At 38.3% G+C, this 25,711-nt stretch overlaps 2 protein-coding genes across 9 annotated transcripts in view; one reads left to right on the top strand and one right to left on the bottom strand.

Annotated features, from left to right (window-relative positions):
- Positions 1 to 3,947, bottom strand: part of LRRC28 (leucine rich repeat containing 28) — a 161,257-nt gene extending 157,310 nt beyond the window's left edge. For 2 of the 3 annotated variants that reach the window (XM_047736760.1, XM_047736762.1), the window contains exon 1: positions 3,827 to 3,947. The gene's annotated coding sequence lies outside the window, so the exon portion shown is untranslated. The remainder of the gene's footprint in view (positions 1 to 3,826) is intronic. The other variant, XM_047736761.1, reaches the window with a different exon arrangement.
- Positions 3,948 to 5,775: 1,828 nt separating this feature from the next.
- The window catches only part of TTC23 (tetratricopeptide repeat domain 23), a 105,415-nt gene continuing 85,479 nt past the window's right edge, over positions 5,776 to 25,711 (top strand). For 3 of the 6 annotated variants that reach the window (XM_047736378.1, XM_047736383.1, XM_047736379.1), the window contains exon 1: positions 12,260 to 12,397. In XM_047736378.1, the coding sequence (XP_047592334.1) occupies positions 12,346 to 12,397 (52 nt within the window). In that variant the 5' untranslated portion in view covers positions 12,260 to 12,345. The other 3 variants (XM_047736380.1, XM_047736381.1, XM_047736382.1) reach the window with 3 other exon arrangements.

Genomic DNA, 25,711 nt, shown 5'->3' with positions numbered 1-25,711 from the left:
ATTTCTATAGAATATTGTCTATATTCTTATTTTCCTTCTTTTATCTTTTTCTTTCTTTCTTTTTAGCTTTGTAGAGTATCAGAAGTAGTAAAGAAACATGTCCAGGAACATACGGTTTTATTATTTCAATGTAAGAAGAAATACTGACCAGGAAATAAGAACCTTGTATTATTTTATTATAATCTTTCTGGGCCTCAGTTGCCTGACATTAAAAGAAAAAAAAATGGAGACAGCAATTTATTGGTAAAGGCCAGAACCCAGAACAGATTAAATTCCCTTCCAGGGGTGCCTGGGTGGCTCAGTGGGTTAAAGCCTCTGCCTTCGGCTCAGGTCATGAGCCCAGGGTCCTGGGATCGAGCCCCACATAGGGCTCTCTGCTCGGCGGAGAGCCTGCTTCCCCTTCTCTCTCTCTGCCTGCCTCTCTGACTACTTGTGATCTCTGTCTGTCAAATAAATAAATAAAATTTTTAAATAAATAAATAAATTCCCTTCCAGCTCTGAAAGTAACAGGGTGGAAGAAAAATAACAATTGCCATCTTATCAACTAGGCACAGAGCAGAAACAAACTTCATTCACATAAGAAAAAACAAACTCAGAGCTTCAATAATTTCTCCAAGGTCAAACAGCTAATAAGGGATAAAAGCAAGGACTTTTCTTCCCCACCTTGGGGTAGAGAAGAGGCTTGTCCAGTGGATTTTAAAGCCTGGGTTCTTTACATACACAGACTCACAGGACTCCATAGGATACTAAGGAAATGTGAAAACACTAAAAGTTGAGATTTGTTCAAAGATTATACTCTCATCTTCCTGGGCATCATTTCTCAAACTCAAGAGAAAGTATCTTTCAAAGGATTTTTGGTTTTTTTTTTTTAAGAAAAATTACTTTCACTGGGAATTAACAAGTTAGTGCAAAATGTAGTAACAAGCTTTCGATAAGCAGTTTTGATAACTTTTTTGGTTATTTTCTATTATTTCCAAACTCCAAATCCTAGCTAATAAGAAAGCACTTGTCATTTTATCTAAAAGAGCAGACAACATAGAAGTCAATAATAACCCCAAAGCAACATGAGAATTCAAAACTTTCTCCTACTGATTCCACTTACACACCTACCTATTTTTATGAGACATATGTGACTTTGAACAGCATACTCATCTTTCTACATTTTAATTCTCTCACCTGTAAAGCAAGGGGGAACTAAGCTAGAAACAACTTCAATGATTCTGTGTGGAAAGGGAAGTTTCCTGGGTTACAATTCACTTAAGTAGTAAACCTGAAGCAGGTTAGAAGTCTCACAAGTGCCTCAAACTGAATATATTTTGATTCCCATGACCAGTCCAAATTCTCCCCAGTGTTTCTCATCTCAATTAATGGCACACACCTCTCTCCACCCAGCTGTGTAAACCCGAGAGCTGGAAGTCATGAATGATTCCATCCTGTCCTTCACCTGCCCCCCTCCAACTGATCTTAAAGCTGGTGGTTTCTACCTCCAAAACACATCTCAAATCCATCCACATCTCTCTACCAGCCAAAACCAAAAGCCACGGTTATCTCCCGGCTGGCCATCTGCATAATCACTTAGCAGGGAACCTTTAAAACGTAAATCCCATACCTTTCCCAGATAAACTCACTCCCTAGTGCACACAGACCAACTAAATACCACCTGCAGAAGCTTTTTTAGAAAATCAAACTCTTATCAGGCACTGAGAGCTCCTCACAATCTGGTCCCACGTGCCTCTCCAGCCTTATCAGGCAGCACCCTCCCTGGCTTCCCACCAAGCTCCTGGGCTTTTCTAGTCCTTTTTTTCCCAGTCTCTTTCAAGAGCCAAACTCTGCACACCATTTGCTTTTCTCCTTTTAGCCTGGAAAACACTACCCCATCAACTCTGAGTTTCAAAGTAAAAATCACTTCCCTATCCAAAACTACTCTCCTGATATTCTTTCAGAGAAATCCATTTCTTTTATATGTAGGACTCCTTGCAATCTGTAATTGAAACATTTATTGGGGTACCTGTTTATTGTCAAACTACCCAAGAGACTGTAAGCTCCTGAGGGCAGAAATCTTATCTTGCTTTCTTCACTCTAGTATACCTGCCTATGCACAGTATCTAGCACAAAGCAGACCCTCAAACAGCTGATGGGTGGACGGAAGTAGGACATGTAACACTGCAAGGTAGATATTTTTCACTCTGTAACCTATGGTCATCTTGCAGATACTACATCCTGAGTGTCAGCTCCGTGCCATAAAGATCCTAATCTAAGAAATGAAATCTTGCCATTTGCGACGACGTGGATGGAACTAGAGGGAATCATGCTCAGCGAAATAAGTCAATCGGAGAAAGACAACTATCATATGATCTCCCTGACATGAGGAAGAGGAGATGCAACATGGGGGGTTAAGGGGGTAGGAGAAGAATAAATGAAACAAGATAGGATTGGGAGGGAGACAAACCATAAGTGACTCTTAATCTCACAAAACAGGGTTTTTTAAATCTCAGGGTTGCTGAGGGGAGGGGGGTTGGCAGAAGGGGGGTGGGGTTATGGACATTGGGGAGGGTATGTGCTATGGTGAGTGCTGCGAAGTGTGTAAACCTGGCGATTCACAGACCTGTACCCCTGGGGATAAAAATATATTATATGTTTATTAAAAATAAATAAATAAATAAATTTTTAAAAAAAGATCCTAAGCTGTACAACTCTGCATCGCGCTAGACATTTTTACCCTGTTTTATAGATATGGAAGCAGTTTCTCAGAGAGTAACTTGCCAGAATTCTAACCCAGGTGGACCAACTCCAAAGCCCATGTCTGCCTTACAATATAGCCTTTCAAGCATTTCAGTGGGGGCTGTGTTTCTCCTCTACCATCATTTTCTTAGGGAGTAGGCAAAGCTTATACCAAGGTAAGACTACAAAGCAAAACCATATCCAAAATCCACACTCCCCTCTCTGATGGGAGATCCAGAGAGAGAATTTGGTATAATCTAATTGTTTTCCTTCTGATCCTTACGGCTGGGAATGGGCTGCCTTTAAAACATCATTACACCCTAATAAAATGCACTTGCTACCAAGGCAGTTTGGAAGATAAAGTCTCCGCAAATGAAATCTGAAAGCTGCTTATAATAAATAATGTTAATGGTTTCCCAAAACGCATTCATTTGGCAATATACAGCCTGTAACAGGATGGGTAATTTTCTTACATAAATTCCCTTCACTACCTCTTATCTACGATTAAAGACAAATGGTATACTTAACTGTATTAACTGAACAGAGTCAACTGCACCTCCACAAGTTTTCTGACATGTAAACACCAATCCACTTTATTCTTGTTTAAAACAAATAAACATACCCTCCCACCTTAAGAAAATTCCACACATTTTAAGCGGGCGTGTGTAAAAAGGAAAGAAGACCCTCCAACCGACTTCCGTGTTTAATTCAGTAGAATACCCACTCTAATTTCCTAATGTTGGAGATTAGAGAATTAAAAACTGTACATTAAAAGCATTTGTAAAAGGTTTTCTCAGTAAGTCTGAAGCAAAACACCTGCCACTTTGCCCGTGTTAACCAAACACTAACTAAGGTCATTACGGTTTGGAAGCGGCGAACCCAGTGGCAGGGATTTCGCAGACCCGGCATCGGGATTCTCTGGCCACGGAGGGCGGGGAGGGCCCGGCAGCTATGGCGACCCTAGGCCGGGACCGGCCCGCTCCGGCCAGGGACCCCTCGCCGCTGCCCGGACGCTTCTGCCGAACCCGGCGCGCTAGCCGGGGGCCGGGCCAGGGGGTGCCTTTAGCCACGCGAGCCATCCGACGCGACAGGCGGTCGCACTCACCTCGGCGCCGGCGGAGCCAGCGCTCCGGGCGCAGGCGGCGCTGAACTGCAAGCCGAGGGTCTGCGGGAGGGGCGGGGTGCCGGGGGGGCGGGGCGAGGTGCAGACGGCGAGGGGCGGGGCGGGGCGGGACGGGCCGGAACACGCACCACCGAGAGCGGGGGAAGAGGGAGCTGTGGAGAGAAAAGAGGGAACATCGCGATAATTCGTCCCTATTCTCGCGGTCTCAAAACTGCATGGACGAGAAGTTCGTTTTCCAAGCGATGTGCCTATTGGCCAAGAGCGCGGCTTCCTCCAGACTGGCCCCGCCCGCCGCTCAACATTGGCTTCCGGCTCCGGCAGGAGTTTTGCTGGGTTGACTGCAGTCTTTTGCTTTGCTTTTTGAGGGGGCGATTTAGCGCGCTCGAACGTCAGGAATTGCCTGTAACTGAGGTGTTCTTTAATTCATACATTCGTTCAAGCGCTCCTGCTCTCATTCATTGTATACATTGGGGAGTTCCCACAACAATAATAACACCGGAGCGCTTACTGTGTACCAGGTAGCGCTCTAAGAGCTATGCATAATCTCATTAAACCCTCACAGCAATCTCATGACACAGGTAGTTTTATTACACTCGCTTAACGAATGAAAAACTGAGGTCCTGTGGGTTGATGTAAGATGGCCAAGGTTACTTTTCAAGTGGTGAGCCTAAGCATGGGACTTAAGGGCTCGCTGTGCGCACAGACAGGTTTGTTCCAAAGGTGAGGCGGGTAACCTAGTCTCCACTCTTGAAATATCCGAAGACTATTGTGACGAACGATCGCTTAAAAGGACAATAGCAGCTTAGTTAAGTTAAATATTACCGCACTTCCTAGCGTGACTGAGTAGGCCATCAATAAAAATGTTTTCAAGACGAAAATTCTTATATCAGCCGAAGGAGACATCAAAGGAAGAGAGCTTTATCCCGGTTAAAAAGAAAAGAAATCCAAACACTGTTAGGGAACATTTTAAAAACAACTTTATTTTTAAAATATTTTGTTTGTTAATTTGGCAACTTTCTGAAACGAAGAGTTTTTGTAAATTTCCTCTCCTGAAACTGCTGCCATTCATTGTTCTTTGAAAAGCTTGCTGCTGATGAATTTATCATCGATGCATTGTCAAGCAACCTTGACTTTTTAACCAGTTTCGCGTTGGTTTATTTAATTACGGTTAGAGATGAATAATCTCAAAAGGAGAGTTATACTAAATAACATCTAATCTAAAACAGGATACGAGTTATAATGAAATACTAATTTCCTATTTATTAACCTGGTTTTCAGAAGTTACTGAAGTATATGGCATGGGGAATGTCATGTAATTCTAAGAATTTTGATACACATTGCTAAATACCTAAGAATTTGTAGTGCTTAAGAACTTTTTGCTAGGCTTATAATGAGGAAACCTACAGTTTGTGTAAAAACAAAAATAGGGTGATAAGAATAGACCCAAATAACTAGTCTGGCTCCTAATATTGCAAAGTGGTTCCAAAATGATTAACAATAGGACGACAAATTTTTAAAGCATCAATGTTAGCCACGTAGTCTTCATTTCTTTAAAAAATGAAATATTATAACGCGTTAATTTAACATCTGATGTTTGATCATAAAAAAAAATGAATCCTCTTGCAATAACTTCTACGCCCCTGAAACTGACACAAAAATAGCCAAATGATTCTCTGTGTCAGTATGGCCATTTGAATGTCTCTTTTCACATTTTGCCTCGCTCAAAAAGCTTTAAGCTAACGGTTTTGCGATCTTGACAATCTTGAACATCAACAGGCAGCGATACCACTTTAAGAAAATTCCAAGGGGGGGGGGGGACACGTTTTAAAATTCCCACCTCTGGCTCCCCAGGATTGGGTTGCAAACTTCGACAAAATCTTCTTCTCCACTCCCCATTGGTGCGTGCTCTATCATTCATTCTTCGCCTGGAATTTTTGTGAGGTACCAAGTTGCTTTACGGGAAAAGACAACTATAATTTAATCTGAAACTGCCCTGCTTTAGACTTTTTCATGGTTATTAATTTGTACAAAGAATCACAAACTGGTACAGCGGGAACCAAACTGGCAAATCAGGCTGCCGAGACAACTGTGTAATTCGCTGGAAAAAGAAACGGAGAACCTCTCCTGCGTACGGGGTAAATTGACAAAGGATTTTACGACACAGAGATTTGAGAGTTAAAGAAACTTTTCCGGTTTTTCGGTCGTTTTAAAGGAATAAGCGTCAAAGGAGAATTTAACATACAGGCACAATCTAAGAGTGACAGGAAGAGGAGTTTTCAGAAAGTGTTTTTAGGGTGAGGTTGGAAGAATGTTGTTTCCAAATAATCAGTGGATTTTGGGATGCTAAAGGGAACAAGGTAATAAGAGTAATTATAGATTATTATATACCCTAAAAAGCTGTGGTGTGTTGTTGTTGCTTTAATATGCATTTAAAGAAACACTTAGTAATATTATTGTAATTTTTAAGTGAAATGGGTATTTTCGTATATTATACCTAGCATGATAGACAATTCATCTACCAGAAAATAGAAAAGAAAATTAGAATCAGTTTTGGATCCAAATTTCGTGTATCTTTGTAGATTAGGAAATTCAGAGACAAATCTGCCAATGACGGAGGAAAACGTAATATTGTTATATGAAGCAGAACCAGTAGGTAATTAACGTTAAGGATGAATTCTCAAAAAAGAAATCCAACATTTATATTTTCAAAATGAGATTTTCATTAAAACTAAAACACGAAAGTTCAGGAAAATCTTAATAAAGAATAACTTATATTCGAAATAGCAACTTAATCCTTTTTTTAGGATTCAGCCCAATATATAATTCCAAAATACAGCATCTTAAAGAATCTTCAGGTAGTAATTCAACTAACAAATATTCTTAGTGGCACATCTATATCTCTACAGGGCATAACTTATAGTAGGTATGCAGTAAGTATTTCTTGAATGGCTTCTGTTATATGGGAATATAAAATAATAAAATTAAGTCCCTCCAGAAGCTCATACTCTAGCTGGGAAAATGAAGCTCAAAACATTTATGTCAAAACTTCTGGAAAGTTCTGGATGCATAGATGCTATTGTAGACCACAGGCACTTCAAGAGTGTAGATCAGTGTGAGCTAAAATATTCAGGGGAGAGCTTCACAGTGAGCTTAGGAACCGATTCAGTCCTGAGCAATAGTCAAAATTTCAGTAGATCAAAAAGAAGGGAAGTGGCATCCCAGGGAGTAGATGAGCTCTTAGCAAATAGGTATAAGCCTAAAGAATAATTACTTCAGGCTGCAGCACAGGGTTCATTTGGAGACTTTGTTTTTTTGTTTGTTTAAAAAAAAAAAAGCAAAAAGGACATAAGTTGCATGAAGAGTCAAAATTGCCGGAATTCAAGGGGTTTGGTCTTGGGTTTTCAGCAGGAGTGAGACCTAATGAAAATAGTAATAGAAAAATATTAAACTGATAATGTAAATTAAGATGGTTCCAAGAACAGAGACCGGAAATGAAAGGATTAAATACTGTAAATAATGGAGTACAAATTGGTAGCAGCCTCCTAAGAGATTTTATCCAAGTAACTTCCCTTTCCCATGGTGGACTAACAAATCTTAAGGCATGGCCTTGTATTCTTCTAAAGCATTGAACTTATTTTGTTGTTTAGTGATATAAATACAAATTTTACTAGGTGTGGTGTTCATGGTGGTGCAGGTAACACAGTAAACATGATTGTTAATCACTTTGGCTCAGTTCTTACTCCTTTTGCCTCAGGATTTAAGTGTGTTTCTTGGTTCTATTCAATTGAATTGAAGGAATTTCAACCAAAAAAAAAAAAAAAAAGACAAAAACAAAACAACCTTATTATTGAAGAACATCATAGGAGGATGGGAGGTGTTCTTACTCGACTGTAGGCTTTCACCTGACCTGTTTCTCTGAGATGAAACTAAATTACATACACTCAGTGGGTTGCCAGCACGTACCAGATTACTTTCCTTAGTGTTGGGCAAACAAAAGTGAATCAAGGATTAGCTACTCCCCTCCCCCCAAAAAAGCCAAGTTCTTTAGAGACACCAGGCTGGGTGCTTGTCTCCTGCCTCAAACCTTGCTTCAAAAGATCCTAAGTTGTTGATCAGTGGTTCTTACTTAGGTGGACCCAGAAGGAGGAAGCTTTGGTTCTGGCAAAGAACTCTGAGACAGGGTCGCCTGCTGCAGAGGACTGATGTGGTGGACTGCAGTGCTTATCAGATCTACTGAAACATCTCCTTACTCCCCTGTATATCCTAGCCTTCTTTGCAGTGCAGGGAAAAAATGAAATGTTAGCACAGGGGACTTCTGGCCAATGGTGGTGAAAAGTTCATCTACAGATTTCCAGTCTCTTGATCGGCCGTGACTCCTGTTAGTTAAAGTTTGGTCAGCTTGGATGTCTGATTCACTCTGTGAATCACACTTCCCCACTCCCCAAGCCCTACTCCTAAACTAAATGAGTCCAATAGTATGAAGGAGTTAATATGTTACCTCATTTTAGGCCATCGAATCCTACCCACCCCACTTTTAGCAGGTTTTCCTCTGGGGACATTGGCATTTATTTAAGTTTTCTTTAGTTTAAAATTAAAAAAAAAAAAATTGCCCTAAGTAACTGAGTTTCAGGTATCTCGTGTATGAGGTGTTTGGAGAGAAAAATCACACCAGGAAGAGGGTTTAATTGTTCCTCCAGTAAACATCTGTTGAAGCCTAACAGGCGCTAGGCACTAATGCACTTGAACTATCTATTCACAGAACCATAATATTAATTTAGGATTGGTTTTCAAGAATTGGGAGCCTCTGCCACATTATCTTTGGGAATTGGGGCTGATCTAACTTAGAAAGAACTTGTAGGGGCACCTGGGTGGCTCGGTCAGTTAAGCACCTGCCTTTGGCTCGGGTCATGATCTCATGGGCTGTGGGGTGGAGCCCTGTGTGGGGCTCACTGCTTAGGGTAAAGTCTTCTCCTTCTCTCTCTGCCCCTCCCCTGCTCATGCTCACTCAATCGCTCTCTCTCTCTCCCTCTCTCCCGCTCTCTCTCTCTCAAATGAATAAATAAAATCTTTTAGAAAAATAAATAAAATAAATAAAAAGTCTTGTAGCCATATATATTTAAAAGCCAGAATTACACATAAAACTGCATTGTGGTTTTACAAAAAAAAAAAAAAAAAAAAAACTAAAAAAACTAAACTAAAAAAATTTAGTTTTACACAAAAAACTAAAAAAATAGTTTTTAAGCTATTTTTAATAGCTTTAGTGAGGTATTCTTTACAGACCATAAAATTCACTCATTTTAAGGATACCACTCAATGATTTTCTTAGAAAATTTACAAAGTTGTGCAAGCATTACCATCTTCAAATTTTAGAAAATTTCCTGCATCCTAAAAAGATTCTTTGTGCCCATTTGCAGGCGCTCCCTACTCCTACCCAAACCTGGGCAATCACTATTGAACTTTGTGTCTATAGGTTTGCCTTTTCTGGACATTTAATGTAAATGGGAGCATACAATATGTGGTCTTTGCCCCTGGCTTTCACATCGCATAAAGTTTTTAAAGTTTACAACTTGTATCAATACTTCATTCCTTTTCACTGCTGAATAATATTCTGTCATATGTACAATATACCACATTTTGTTTATCCATCCACCAGCTGATGGACATTTGGATTGCTTTTTGTTTCTAGCTATTGTCAATACTGCTTCTACTAGGATGTGTGCAAGGTTTTGTGTGATCAGGTGTTTTCGGTCTCTTAGGTATATATCTAGGCATGGAACTGCTGATTTATGTGGTAATTCTAGGTATGTTTGACTTTGTGAGGGATTACTCATTCTACAGTGAATGTACAATTTTACTTTCCATGAGCAGTGTTTGAGGGGTCCAGTTTTGTTACATCCTTGCTTCTTATTGTCTGTCTCTTGGATTATGGTCATTCTGGTGGGTGTGAAGTAGTTCCCGTTAGAGTTTTGATTTTCATTTTCCTAAAGACTAGTGATTTTGAACATTTCATGAGCTTATTGGGCGTTCAGATTATCTTCTCAGGTAAATTGTCTTTTCAAATCTTTTGCCTATTGTTTACCTGGGTTATTTGTCTTATTATTGAATTGCATTTGTTACATATTTTGAATTAAAGTCCCATGATCAAATATGTGCTATATCCACAAATATTTACAAATGTGTGTTCCTATTTTGAGTTCTTTTAACTTTTGTGATGGTGTCTTTTGAAACAACGGAAGTTTTTAATTTTGATGAAGTCCAATTTATCTTTTTCTCTTATCAGTTGTGCCTTTGGTATTGTACATAAGAAATCTTTGTCTAACCCAAGCTCATACATAGCCCTTTATTTCCTAAGACCTTTAGAGTTTTAGCTCTTACTTTTAAGTCTTTGATCCAGTTGGAGTTCATTTTTGCATATGGTGTGAAGTAGGGTCCCAACTTTGTTATTTTGCATGCACCTTTCCAGTGGTTCATACGTAATTTGTCAAAAGGACTATTCTTTTCCCATTGCATTACCTGGTACTCTTGTCACAAAAAAAAAAAAAAAAAAAAAAAAAAAAAAAAAAAAAATTGACCATAAATGTAAAGGCTATTTTCTGGACTCTCAAACCTATTCCATTAAGCTGTATGTCAGTCCTTATACCAGTATCACACTGTTTTGATTACTGTAGCTTTGTAGTAAGTTTTGAAAATGGGAAGTGTGAGTCCTCCAGCTTTGTTCTTTTTCAAGATTGTTTTAACTATTCTAGGTCCTTTAGATTTCCATATAAATTTAAGGTGAAATTCTGCAAAAAAAAAAAAAAAAATGTAGCTGGGATTTTGATAAGGGTTATATAAAATCTATAGATCAATTTAGGGGGTATTGCAATCTTAATAATATTAAGGCTTCTAATCCATGAAGATAGAATGTGTCTCATTTATTCAGGTCTCCTTTGATTCCTTTCAACAATGTTATATAATTTTCAGTGTAAAAGTTTTGTACTTCTTTTGTGAAATATATTCCCAAGTATTTTATTCTTTCTGATGCAACTGTGAGTGGAAATATTTTCATTTCATTTTCAGATTGATAGATATTCAGTTTTTGTTTATTTTGTATCCTGCAACCTTAATGAAATTGTTTAACAGCTTTAGTAGGATTTTGCTGTTGTTTTCATTTGTTTTGGGGTGTGTGTGTGTGTATGGTGTCTCCCTTAAAATTTTCTACGTATAGGATCATGCCACCCAATAATAATATTTTATTTCTTCCTTTCTTACCTGCATGCCTTTTATTTCTTTGTCTTGCTTTAGTGCAGTGATCAGAATATCCATTACAGTCTTAAATACAAGTAGAGACAGCAAACATCCTTGCCTTGTTTCCAGTCTTAAAAGAGAAGCACTCAAACATTCACCATTAAGTGTGACGTTAGCATGAGGTTTTTTTAAAGTTTTTATTAGCCCTTTATCAGGTTAAGGAAGTTTTTTCATAAGTAGGTTTTGGATTTTGCCAATTTTTTTTCTGTGTTTATTAAAATGATTATGCAATTTTGCCCTCTCTTCTAGTAATACAGTGTATTGCATTAATGATCTCAGATGTTAAACTGACTTTACATTCATGGGATAAATCCCCCTTGGTCATAATGTATAATTCCTTTTATATGTTGCTAGATTTGGTTTTCTAATATTTTGTTGAGGACTTTTAGTGTTTACAATCATAAGGATATTGGTTTATTGTTTTATTACGTCTTTGTCCAGCTTTGCTATCAAGATAATACTGGCCTCCCAGAATGAGTTGAAAGGGATTCCCTCCTCTATTTTTGGATAGAATTTGTAAAAGATTCATATTTCTTCTTTAAAGGTTTAGTAGGATTTACCACTGAAGCCATCTTGGCTTAGCTTTATGTAAATATTTCATATTAAACTATTTACTTGTTATAGTTCTATTCAGATATTTTATTTCCTTTTAATTCGTTTTTGGTATTTTGTATCCTTCTAGGATGATTTTCCATCTCATGGCTTTTTGATGCCTCAGCTTACATATGGGCAAAGTTGCTTTTTAACAAGTACACTCTCATACAGTCATAATGGTTGTTATTTCCCAGGAGCCACTGCCATGGGGGACCTGCCCCTCCCTCAAGCTTCCCTACATCCCCCAACAAGTCAGCACCTAATGGTTAACATCTGTAACAGCAGGGGACCTTCTGACCCTAGTTCCAGCATAGTTGCCATCTATATAAACTGGTTGGTCCTCCTCCTATACCAGTTATTAAATTTTTGAACATCACCTCTTGGAAACGGAAGACTGAGACCCCACTTCAGACTTGTTCCTCCTATTTTGATCTGAGGCTGATCATGTGCTTCAGCACTCCACTGGACAGGTCTGGCAGAATTCATCAATTGATTGGATATGTCTGACTGACAGTTGTGGGCACTGAGAGAGAGGCCTGGGAAGCTTTCCCCAAGGCTGGCAGGGAGAGGGTGTTGTGTGGGGCCTGGGCTGATTTCTAATGAAAATTTAACCCCCAGCTATGGCTATTACAAAGAAAAGAAAAGTAGCTGATGATAAGCATGTAGCTCCAAGTAAGTGAAAGGAAGACTATGTCTGTGCTAACAGATGTTATTATAAGATCCAACACACATTGAAAGAGACACATATTTAAAAGCAAGGTCATGGGTTCAAACATTTCCAGAAGCCAGGCAGGGGAACGTGATTCGTTTAATCAGCTCAGAGATGCACCTTTTGGTGTTTAAACATCTCTGAAATTGGAATGCATGTTACAGTTGATGGCGAATCTTTGTGTAATAGCAGTGTTGTTCTATTCTTATTGGTTATAAAAGAGTGGTATATCTGATAATCCTATAAAAGTGATGGTAATTTAGGTTAGATTAAATTTAGAAAATGAGTGCCAAGGGGCATGGGCTGGGAAAACCACATCCCTTTATGTCAGCCTCTCACTTTGAAAGGAGAGGTGTGGATCGTTAAAAGAAGAAAAAGGCAACACAGGAGGAAGGACAGGTGGCAACTACTTTGTTGCCTCCCTGTCCCAGAACAATAGGGAGTGATAGCAGCTGACACCTTACTGCCAAGGCTCCTGCCATTCCCCCCTCGCTGATGTTGCCTGAGATGACATGGGCCCAGTGTGGAAGGTGTTCTGAGTTTTCCTAGGAAGCCAGAAATCCCAAAAGCTAGATCTTAACACGTATGTGAAAACTTCTAAGTTTAAAATAATGGCTTAATTTTTTTTTTCACTTTTACTCCCTTGCTGAAAATTAAAGACAAAAAAAGTGTGTGCAAAGTAGATCCGGCCTGTGAGTACTTGAATTATAACTGTTGCTTTAAGGATTTAATATTAGAGGCAACGTGAGAAAAACCACTTTTTAGAGTTAAGCCAAAAAAGAAAGAAAAATCAGCTCAATTTCAAAGTTTAGCACTAGGTTCAAGGCCCAGAATAGCAAATATTACAGAACGTATTGCTTACGTAGCTTCTAAAATTTCCTCTCTGCCTCCACTAAGTAGAAGATAAAGTGTGGTTAAATCTGTCAAAGGTGTTACTTTTCCTGGTTATAAAAGCATATGATTAGTTTTTAAAATGCAGGCTTAGGTTTCCAAAGCAGGAGTATTTGCTTCCCAGTGCTAAAGATGGGTCAGTGAAAGTCGGGATGATGTGGTGGGAAACCACCAAATTATTAGAAGACCTGGGTCCTGATTCTGCCTGGATGATATTGGACAAGTCATTTAGTTTCTGTCAGCTTCATTGTCCTCAGTTACAAAATAGGGATAATCATAACTTCCTCCGTGTCTCCCATGGCTGTGGTAAGGGCCACAGAAGATAAAATATGGGAAAGCATAAAGTTTACACAATCATCAGTTGTGATGGTATTTTGGTATTGCCCAAATCATATGAGTAGTTGGACTAGCACACAGACTTGAATCTCGGATTCCCCCTCCCAATTTCCTGCTCTTTCTGTAGACCACAACACTTACTGAAATGATCAAATCATCAACCAGTGGGATGAATAGATGAGAAGGCTTAAGTCAAGAGCCTATTAGGAAAAAAAGCCAGCCATTATCTTGGCATCCAAGATAGCACGGAGTCTCTGTACAGCGGGGTTTCAGCAAAGCTTAGATGTTGAACTTACGGCTTAGTCTTTCATGATTTTGAAGGGCTACCCAGGAACGAGTTTTGCTGGGACTGATGGACTGAGTTTTGCTTTCTCACACACTGGCCTTCAGCTAGTTTCTTTCCTCTCTCATGTTTTCAGTCTCTGTTATTTCATGAAGGAGAGAAAAGCTCCCACTTTCTTCCTTCTTGGTGAAACTGGAAAGCTCTCTTTTGGATTATTAAGGAGTGGCCACACTTTACCATGATAACTACGTATAGTCTAACCTCTTCAACACTCACCTCTAGCCATCTCAAATCCTATTTGTATGTAGACATGGAATAAGTCACTAATCTTTTTTAAAAAGACAGGAAAAAATGTGACCTTTAAAAAGATGTCACTCAGAACCAGTGGTATATTTTTAACTTCTTTTTTGTTTTTTAAATTTTTTAAGTAGGCTCTATACCCAACATGGGGCTTGAACTCATGACCCTGAGATCAAGTGTCACATACTCTACTGACTGAGCCAACCAGGTGACCCAACATATTTCTAACTTCTAAGTTGGAGATTCTTATATAAATTTTCTCCCACAGCGCCAAATTCAATCTGGCTGAAACCAAATTGATTATCTTATCAAAATGACCATTTCCCTTTACTCACTACTTCTGTCCATGGCGTCACTGTGTTTTACAGATCAGTAAAGTTTTTCTGTAAAGGGCCGGACAGTACATACTTTAGGCTTTGAGAACGATAAGGTTTCTGTCACAGATACTCATCTCACCTGTTGTAGTACAAAAGTGGCCGTAGATAATATATAAATTATTGTGTTCCAATAAAGATTTATTTATAAAAACAAACAGTGGCCAGCACTTGGCCCATGCCATAGTGTGCCAAAGCCTATCTAGAGTTCCTGGATGAAAATGTCAGAGTCAGTCTTGACTACCTCCTTTCTTTAATTTTTACATCAAAGCAGTTCTCAAGCTGTCATAATTACTTCTTTCAGTAATTCTTCTTATCCTTCCCTTCACTTCCCTTCTCACTTCCACTATGCCCCTGAATTCATTCTGTGCAATATTCAGTGATTCGTTTGACTGGTGGTAAGAGGTGGCTGCAGAACCATACCCACTTACTAAAGAGGGTACCAGAATTTCTAGGGAGAAGTTTTAAGAAGGATATAGAATATTCTAATTTTATTTTTAGAGAAAATGCCTACTTTCTCAGAATATAAACTATAGAAAGTAAAACCTGATGAAATCTTTTTAGATGGTAGATCATGGTTAAAAATGGTTGACAAACATTGCTCAAATTTAGAATTTCCCAAGATAGGCAGTGTTTACAATTGGTGATGCGTAATGTGATATTAAGTGGAACACAGACCAACTTTTAAAATATTAATACTTGTGTTTTTATTTTACACTTGATCTTAGCCAAAAGGCCGAGAAACTATCTTATGTTTTTATTTTAATGTGTATTGGAGAAAATATGACATCAAACCCATAATATCACTGATTATTTATTACGGTAAAGCCGAAGTAATATTTAGGTTTTTAAAAAGTTAAAGTCTTAAGGAAAAAGTTAATATTGTAGGCAGAATACAGATACGCTAACAGTTATCAAGATGGTAGGAGACTATCTAAATTTTGAAAATCAGTGGCCACTTTGCTTCCTGTGGTTCCCATTACATTCGGCTATCAATTAACAGATCAGTCTCAGCATTTTCATTTCTCTTTCTTAAAAACCTTCAAGGGCTCATCACTATTTGCCAAATAAAGTCAATCAAACTCTTAGCCTAAAATTGATGTCTTCTAAACCTGGCTCCAGCCTTCCAGTTCTCCTCTATCTCCTTGCTTCCCAAACTGTGCTCAAAAAGTACCAGTTGCGGGGCGCCTGGGTGGCTCAGTGGGTTAAAGCCTCTGCCTTGGGCTCAGGTCATGATCTCAGGCTCCTGTGATCAAGCCCTGGATCGGGCTTTCTGCCCAGCAGGGAGCCTGCTTCCCTCTCTCTCTCTGCCTGCCTCTCTGCCTACTTCTGATCTCTCTCTCTCTGTCAAATAAATAAATAAAATCTTAAAAAAAAAAAAAGTACCAGTTGCATAAGATTTAATGAGTATTTCAGAAAAGAAGATTTTGTGGTCCAAAAAGTTAGGGGAAATGTTGCATACTATATCCCTCTGAGGTATATTCACAAGGAATTATATGACATTAAAGCCTTTGAGAAGACTTGAGGTAATAAAACTTGTCCATGTTTATGGTAGAACCCTCCTTTAGTGGAACCAGTGTTTGTGTTTACCAACTTAGTTGATCATCTTTGTCAATAACCCTCTCTTGTAGATGGTGCATTAATGTCTTGTGGGTCTAGTGTACTAGAGGGGTTGGTTTGGAACATGCTGTTCTGTATCCATGTCCCCAACCCCAGATGCAAACCAACCACCCACAGCTAGCTAGAGCCCCATTTCACCTTGCTCTTCTGCCTTTGCTAATTATTCACTCTACTTGGGGTGCTTTCTCCTCTCTGTCCTTGTTCTCAAAATCTTTTCAACCAAGCAACCTGATTTCCCACAACAGTAATGGTTCTTATTTCTGAAGGCTTAACCACTTTCCATTCTTCCACTTTTCTTACCACCCAGTATCAGTATCATGGTAGATGTGTACCTGATCTTTTTTTCCTGCTAGATTTTACATTTCTTGGAGTTACTGTTTTCCACATAGTGCACTGCTCATAGTAGGAATTCAATAAATATTTGATGAATGAATGACAGTAGGGTGAAATTTGAGATAACTTATCTGTAGTAAATAATAGAATTGGAGTTTGAAGGATCTACATGGGGAGAGAGACAAATGGGGAAGGATCTCTGAAAGCCTGATTAGATAGATAGATAGATAGATAGATAGATATCAGATACACACACACACACACACACACACATACACACATATATATATTTGGAAACAGCTTTATTAATTTATATACAAGAGTGTACAATCTGATAAATCTTGGCTTATGTATATAGCCATGAAACTACCACCACAATCAACATAATAATATCACTATCACCCCAAAATGTTTCTTCATTTTCAAATGATTCTTCGAGATCTCTACATCCTCCTCCTCCCTGTATCTTCTCCTCAATCCCCCTCACCACCAGTCCAGTCCAAGACAACCACTGATCTGCCTTTGGTCATTATGCGTTGGTTTGCATTTTCTGGAATTTCATATGAAGGGAGCCACATAGTATGCAGTCTCTTCCTTCTGGCTTCTTGTAACTGAACCAATTCATGTTATAACATATCTGTTTCTTTTTATTGCTGAGTATTATTGCAATATATAACTATACCACAGTTTGCTTATCCATTTACCAATGGATGGACAGTTGAGTTGTTTCTAGTGTTTGGCTATAAAAAGTAAAACTCCTATGAATATTTGTGCATAAGCTCTTCCATGAACATATGGTTTCATTTCTCATGTTAACATCTAGGAGTTAAATGAATCATGGGCGAGGGGAATGTTTAGCTTATTAAGAAACTGCCACGTTGGGGCGCCTGACTGGCTCAGTCGCGAGGACATGCGACTCTTGATCTTGGGGTTGTAAGTTGAGAACCTACATTGGGTGTAGAGATTACTTTAAAAAAAAAATCTTTACAAAAAAGAGACTGCCAGATGTTTTTTTTTCCAAAGTGATTGTAGCATTTTGCATTCCAACCAATAGTGTGTGCGAGTTAACGTTCCACCTGCTTAAGTATCGTCAATCTTTTCAATCTTAGCCATTCTGATTGGTGCAAGTAATATCTTGTTGTAGCTTTCCCTTGTATTTCCCTAATGACTAATGATGTTGAGCATCTCTTCATGTGCCTATTTGTCATTGATATATTTTCTTTGATGATGTGTTAAAATATTTTGCCTGTTTTTGTAGTGAGCTGTTTGTTTTCTCATATTTAAGTTTCGAGAGTCCTTTATGGATTCAAGGTACAAGTCCTTTATTAGATACATAGTTTGCAAATACTTTCTTGGAGCCTGTGGCTTGTCTTTTCATTCTCTTAACAGTTTCTTTTGAAGAACAAGCTTTTCAATTTTGATGAAGTCCTATTTGTCACTTTGTTCTTTTTTATGATTCTTTTGTATCATATTTAGGAAATCTTGGCTTAATCCAGGGTCACAAAGATTTTCATATAGAGATCTGTGTTCCATTTTGAGTTCATTCTTGTGTGTGGTATGAGGTAAGGATCAAAGATTTTTGTTTGTTTTATTTTTATATATAAATATCCAGTTGTTTGTTTTTTTTTTTTTTTTTGTAATTTCAGAGGTAGAGTTTAGTGATTCATCAGCTGCATATATAACCCAGTGCTCATTACATCCAGTGCCCTCCTTCATGCCCATCACCAGTTACCTCCCCTCCAGCTACCCTCAGTTTGTTTCCTATCATTAAGAGTCTCTTATGGTTTGTCTCCCTCTCTGGTTTCGTCTTCTTTTACTTTTCCCTCCCTTCTCCTATGATCCTCTGTTTTGTTTCTTATATTCCACATATGAGTGAGATCGTATGATAATTGTCTTTCTCACATTGACTTATTTCACTTAGCATAATACCCCCTAGTTCTATCCACATTGTTGCAAATGGCAAGATTTCAAGTTTTTAATGGCTGGGTAATATTCCATTGTATATAGATACAACATTTATCCATTCATCTGTCCATGGACATCTGGGTCCTTTCCAATATTTAGTTGTTCTAACACCATCTGTTGAAAAGACTGTTCTTCCCTGAATTGCCTTAGCAATTTTGTCGGTGATTGGTTGTTTATATATGCTGAGGTCATTTCTCAACTCTCCACTCTGTTCCACTGATCTGTTTGTCTATCTTGACAGCAATACCAAACTGTCTTGGTAGCGTCATCTTATAATGGATCTTGATGAAAAGTCGTGTTCATCCTCTAACTTTATTCTTCTTTTACGAAGTCATTTTGGGTGCTGCAGGTCCTTTGCATTTTCACATGAACTTTAGAAAAAGTTTGCCAATTTCTACAAAAACAAAACCCACTGTGGGACGCCTGGGTGGCTCAGTCGGTTGAGCTGCTGCCTTTGGCTTGGGTCATGATCCCAGGGTCCTGGGATTGAGTTCCACTTCAGGCTCCTTGCTCAGAGGGGAGCCTGCTTCTCTCTCTGCCTCTGCCTGCCACTTTGCCAGCTTGTGCTTGCTCTCTCTCTCTGTCTCGGACTAAATAAAAAAATAAGTAAAATCTTAAAAAACAAAACAAAAAACAAGAACAAACCATTCAGGGACTTCGATCTGAATGGCTTTAAGTCTATCTATTAATTTGGGGAGAATTGACATCTTAACAATATTGAGTTTTCCAACCCATGTTACGTGGTATATGTTTAAGTCTCCTTTAATATCTTTCAGCTATATTTTGTAGTTTTAATTATACAAGTCCCATTCACTTTTTTGGAAGATTTATTTCTATTTCATTTTTTTTAAATTAACATATAACATATTATTTGTTGCATGGGTACAGGTCTGTGATTCATCAGTCTTACACAATTCACAGCACTCATCATATTTTTGATGCTATTGTTCACAGCATCTTATTTTATTTGATTATCTACTGCTAAAATATGTAAATGCAATTTTGATATAGTGTTTTTGTATCCTTCAACCTTGTTAAATGTATTTATTCTAGGAGATTTTTTCCTGCATATTCCATCAGATTTTCTACATAGATAATAAGGGAGATATACTGTCTGTGGGTAAAGACAGTTTTACCTCTTCTTTCCAATTTGGTTCCCTGTTATTTGTTTTTCTTGATTGATTGCACTAGCAGGCACATTTAGTACCATGTTAAATAGAAATATTGAGAGTGAGCCTCCTTGTTTTGTTTCTGATCTTAGGGAGAGAGCATTCTGTCTTCACCAAAAACTGTAGGTTTTTCTTAGATAGATGCCCTTTATCAGGTTGAGACAGTACAATCTTATTCCTACTTTGCTAAGATTTTTTTTTTTTTTTTACTAGAAATGGATAATAGATGTTTGTCAAGTTCTTTTGGGGTGCTCATCAAAATGATCATGCAGTTTTTCTTTTGTAGGTTACTGATATCATGAATTACATTGACTGCTTTGTGAGTGTTAAACCAATTTTGCATTCCTGAGATATACTGTACTTGGTCATGTTGAATTTTCTCTTTTGCATATTACTAGGTTTAATTTGCTAAATTTTTCTTTTAATTTTTGCAACTACATTCCTGAGGAATATTGATCTGCAATTTTCTTTTGTTATTTCTTCTTATTTTGGAATCAGGGTCTCATAGAATGAGTTAGGAAATATTTTCTTCTTCAATTTTCTGGATTGTATGAAATTGTCTTCCTTAAATATCTGGTAGAATTCACTAGTGAAGCCCTTAAGGCCTGGAGTTGTTTTTCTTTTTCTTTTTCTTCTTTTGGAGGGAAGTTTCTAAAAATACAAATTCGGTTTCTTTTTTTTTCTTTTTTTTTAAATTTTTTTTTAATTTTATTTTTTATAAACATATATTTTTATCCCCAGGGGTACAGGTTTGTGAATTGCCAGGTTTACACACTTCACAACACTCACCATAGCACATACCCTCCCCAATGTCCATAACCCCACCCCTCCTCTCCCAACCTCCCTCCCCCCATCAACCCTCAGTTTGTTTTGTGAGATTAAGAGTCACTTATGGTTTGTCTCCCTCCCAATCCCATCTTGTTTCATTTACTCTTCTCCTACCCCCTTAACCCCCCATGTTGCATCTCCTCTCCCTCATATCAGGGAGATCATATGATAGTTGTCTTTCTCTGATTGACTTATTTCGCTAAGCATGATACCCTCTAGTTCCATCCACGTTGTCGCAAATGCAAGATTTCATTTCTTTTGATGGCTGCATAGTATTCCATTGTGTATATATACCACATCTTCTTTATCCATTTGTCTATTGATGGACATCTAGGTTCTTTCCATAGTTTGGCTATTGTAGACATTGCTGCTATAAACATTCGGGTGCACGTGCTCCTTCGGATCACTACGTTTGTATCTTTAGGGTAAATACCCAGCAGTGCAATTGCTGGGTCATAGAGTAGTTCTATTTTCAACATTTTGAGGAACCTCCATGATGTTTTCCAGAGTGGTTGCACCAGCTTGCATTCCCACCAGCAGTGTAGGAGGGTTCCCCTTTCTCCGCATCCTCGCCAGCATCTGTCATTTCCTGACTTGTTAATTTTAGCCATTCTGACTGGTGTGAGGTGATATCTCATGGTGGTTTTGATTTGTATTTCCCTGATGCCGAGTGATGTGGAGCACTTTTTCATGTGTCTGTTGGCCATCTGGATGTCTTCTTTGCAGAACTGTCTGTTCATGTCCTCTGCCCATTTCTTGATTGGATTATTTGTTCTTTGGGTGTGGATTTTGCTAAGTTCTTTATAGATTTTGGACACTAGCCCTTTATCTGATATGTCATTTGCAAGTATCTTCTCCCATTCTGTCAGTTGTCTTTTGGTTTTGTTCACTGTTTCCTTTGCTGTGCAAAAGCTTTTGATCTTGATAAAATCCCAATAGTTCATTTTTGCCCTTGCTTCCCTTGCCTTTGGCGATGTTCCTAGGAAGATGTTGCTGCGGCTGAGGTCGAAGAGGTTGTTGCCTGTATTCTCCTCGAGGATTTTGATGGATTCCTTTCTCACATTGAGATCCTTCATCCATTTTGAGTCTATTTTCGTGTGTGGTGTAAGGAAATGATCCAATTTCATTTTTCTGCATGTGGCTGTCCAATTTTCCCAACACCATTTCTTGAAGAGGCTGTCTTTTTTCCATTGGACATTCTTTCCTGCTTTGTCGAAGATTAGTTGACCATAGAGTTGAGGGTCTATTTCTGGGCTCTCTATTCTGTTCCATTGATCTATGTGTCTGTTTTTGTGCCAGTACCATGCTGTCTTGATGATGACAGCTTTGTAATAGAGCTTGAAGTCTGGAATTATGATGCCACCAACTTTGGCTTTCTTTTTCAATATTCCTTTGGCTATTCGAGGTCTTTTCTGGTTCCATATAAATTTTAGGATTATTTCTTCCATTTCTTTGAAAAAAAATGGATGGTACTTTGATAGGAATTGCATTAAATGTGTAGATTGCTTTAGGTAGCATAGACATTTTCACAATATTTATTCTTCCAATCCAGGAGCATGGAACATTTTTCCATTTCTTTGTGTCTTCCTCAATTTCTTTCATGAGTACTTTATAGTTTTCTGAGTATAGATTCTTAGTCTCTTTGGTTAGGTTTATTCCTAGGTATCTTATAGTTTTGGGTGCAATTGTAAATGGGATGGACTCCTTAATTTCTCTTTCTTCTGTCTTGTTGTTGGTGTAGAGAAATGCAACTGATTTCTGTGCATGGATTTTATATCCTGACACTTTACTGAATTCCTGTACAAGTTCTAGCAGTTTTGGAGTGGAGTCTTTTGGGTTTTCCACATATAGTATCATATCATCTGCAAAGAGTGATAGTTTGACTTCTTCTTTGCCGATTTGGATGCCTTTAATTTCCTTTTGTTGTCTGATTGCTGAGGCTAGGACTTCTAGTACTATGTTGAATAGCAGTGGTGATAACGGACATCCCTGCCGTGTTCCTGACCTTAGCGGAAAAGCTTTCAGTTTTTCTCCATTGAGAATGATATTTGCGGTGGGTTTTCATAGATGGCTTTGATAATATTGAGGTATGTGCCCTCTATCCCTACACTTTGAAGAGTTTTGATCAGGAAGGGATGCTGTACTTTGTCGAATGCTTTTTCAGCATCTATGGAGAGTATCATATGGTTCTTGTTCTTTCTTTTATTAATGTGTTGTATCACATTGATTTGCGGATGTTGAACCAACCTTGCAGCCCTGGAATAAATCCCACTTAGTCGTGGTGAATAATCCTTTTAATGTACTGTTGAATCCTATTGGCTAGTATTTTGGCGAGAATTTTTGCATCTGTGTTCATCAAGGATATTGGTCTGTAGTTCTCTTTTTTGTTGGGATCCTTGTCTGGTTTTGGGATCAAGGTGATGCTGGCCTCATAAAATGAGTTTGGAAGTTTTCCTTCCATTTCTATTTTTTGGAACAGTTTCAGGAGAATAGGAATTAGTTCTTCTTTAAATGTTTGGTAGAATTCCCCCAGGAAGCCATCTGGCCCCAGGCTTCTGTTTGTTTGGAGATTTTTGATGACTGTTTCAATCTCCTTACTGGTTATGGGTCTGTTCAGGCTTTGCATTTCTTCCTGGTTCAGTTATGGTAGTTTATATGTCTCTAGGAATGCATCCATTTCTTCCAGATTGTCAAATTTGTTGGCGTAGAGTTGCTCATAGTATGTTCTTATAATTGTATTTCTTTGGGGTTCGTTGTGATCTCTCCTCTTTCATTCATGATTTTATTTATTTGAGTCCTTTCTCTTTTCTTTTTGATAAGTCTGGCCAGGGGTTTATCGATCTTATTAATTCTTTCAAAGAACCAGCTCCTAGTTTCGTTGATTTGTTCTATTGTTTTTTTGGTTTCTATTTCATTGATTTCTGCTCTGATCTTTATGATTTCTCTCCTCCTGCTGGGTTTAGGATTTCTTTCTTGTTCTTTCTCCAGCTCCTTTAGGTGTAGGGTTAGGTTGTGTACCTGAGACCTTTCTTGTTTCTTGAGAAAGGCTTGTACCACTATATATTTTCCTCTCAGGACTGCCTTTGTTGTGTCCCACAGATTCTGAACCGTTGTGTTTTCATTATCATTTGTTTCCATGAATTTTTTAAATTCTTTAATTTCCTGGTTGACCCATTCATTCTTTAGAAGGATGCTGTTTAGTCTCCATGTATTTGGGTTCTTTCCAAATTTCCTCTTGTGATTGAGTTCTAGCTTCAGAGCATTGTGGTCTGAAAATATGCAGGGGATGATTCCAATCTTTTGATACCGGTTGAGACCTGATTTAGGACCAAGAATGTGATCTATTCTGGAGAATGTTCCATGTGCCCTAGAGAAGAATGTGTATTCTGTTGCTTTGGGATGAAATGTTCTGAATATATCTGTGATGTCCATCTGGTCCAGTGTGTCATTTAAGGCCTTTATTTCCTTGTTGATCTTTTGCTTGGATGATCTGTCCATTTCAGTGAGGGGAGTGTTAAAGTCCCCTACTATTATTGTATTATTGTCAATATGTTTCTTTGATTTTGTTATTAACTGGTTTATATAGTTGGCTGCTCCCACGTTAGGGGCATAGATATTTAAATTGTTAGATCTTCTTGTTGGACAGTTCCTTTGAGTATGATATAGTGTCCTTCCTCATCTCTTATTATAGTCTTTGGCTTAAAATCTAATTGATCTGATATAAGGATTGCCACTCCTGCTTTCTTCTGATGTCCATTAGCATGGTAAATTCTTTTCCACCCCCTCACTTTAAATCTGGAGGTGTCTTCGGGTTTAAGATGAGTTTCTTGTAGGCAACATATAGATGGGTTTTGTTTTTTTATCCATTCTGATACCCTGTGTCTTTTGATTGGGGCATTTAGCCCATTATCATTCAGGGTAACTCTTGAGAGATATGAATTTAGTGCCATTGTATTGCCTGTAAGGTGACTGTTATTGTATATTGTCTCTGTTCCTTTCTGATCTACTACTTTTAGGGTCTCTCTTTGCTTAGAGGACCCCTTTCAATATTTCCTGTAGAGCTAGTTTGGTATTTGCAAATTCTTTCAGTTTTTGTTTGTCCTGGAAGCTTTTAATCTCTCCTTCGATTTTCAATGATAGTCTAGCTGGATATAGTATTCTTGGCTGCATGTTTTTCTCGTTTAGTGCTCTGAAAATATCATGCCAGCTCTTTCTGGCCTGCCAGGTCTCTGTGGATAAGTCTGCTGCCAATCTAATATTTTTACCATTGTACGTTACAGACTTCTTTTCCCGGGCTGCTTTCAGGATCTTCTCTTTGTCACTAAGACTTGTCAATTTTACTATTAGGTGACGGGGTGTGGACCTATTCTTATTGATATTGAGGGGGGTTCTCTGAACCTCCTGGATTTTGATGCTTGTTCCCTTTGCCATATTGGGGAAATTCTCTCCAATAATTCTCTCCAATATACCTTCTGCTCTCCTCTCTGTTTCCTCTTCTTCTGGAATCCCAATTATTCTAATGTTGTTTCGTCTTATGGTGTCACTTATCTCTCGAATTCTCTCCTCGTGGTCCAGTAGCTGTTTGTCCCTCTTTTGCTCAGCTTCTTTACTCTCTGTCATTTGGTCTTCTATATCGCTAATTCTTTCTTCTGCCTCATTTATCCTAGCAGTGAGAGCCTCCATTTTTGATTGCACCTCATTAATAGCTTTTTTTATATCAACTTGGTTAGATTTTAGTTCTTTTATTTCTCCAGAAAGGGCTTTTATATCTCCCTAGAGGGTTTCTCTAATATCTTCCATGCCTTTTTCGAGCCCAGCTAGAACCTTGAGAATCATCATTCTGAACTCTATATCTGACATATTACCAATGTCTGTATTGATTAGGTCCCTAGCCTTTGGTACTGCCTCTTGTTCTTTTTTTTGTGGTGAATTTTTCCGCCTTGTCATTTTGTCCAGATAAGAGTACATGAAGGAGCAAGTAAAATACTAAAAGGGTGGCAACAACCCCAGGAAAATATGCTTTAGCCAAATCAGAAGAGATCCCAAATCGTGAGGGGGGAGAAAGGGGATAAAAAGAGGTTCAGAAAGAAAAAACAAAAAAAAGAAAGAAAGAATCAATTAAAAAAAGAAAACCAATAAAGAAAAAATATAAAAAGGAAAAAAATATATATATATTAG

Source organism: Lutra lutra, chromosome 7, assembly GCF_902655055.1.
Source record: "Lutra lutra chromosome 7, mLutLut1.2, whole genome shotgun sequence".
Taxonomy (NCBI): Eukaryota; Metazoa; Chordata; class Mammalia; order Carnivora; family Mustelidae; genus Lutra; species Lutra lutra.
The sequence above is the reverse complement of the archived record's forward strand: the minus strand, read 5'-3'. Positions and strand labels throughout refer to the sequence as shown.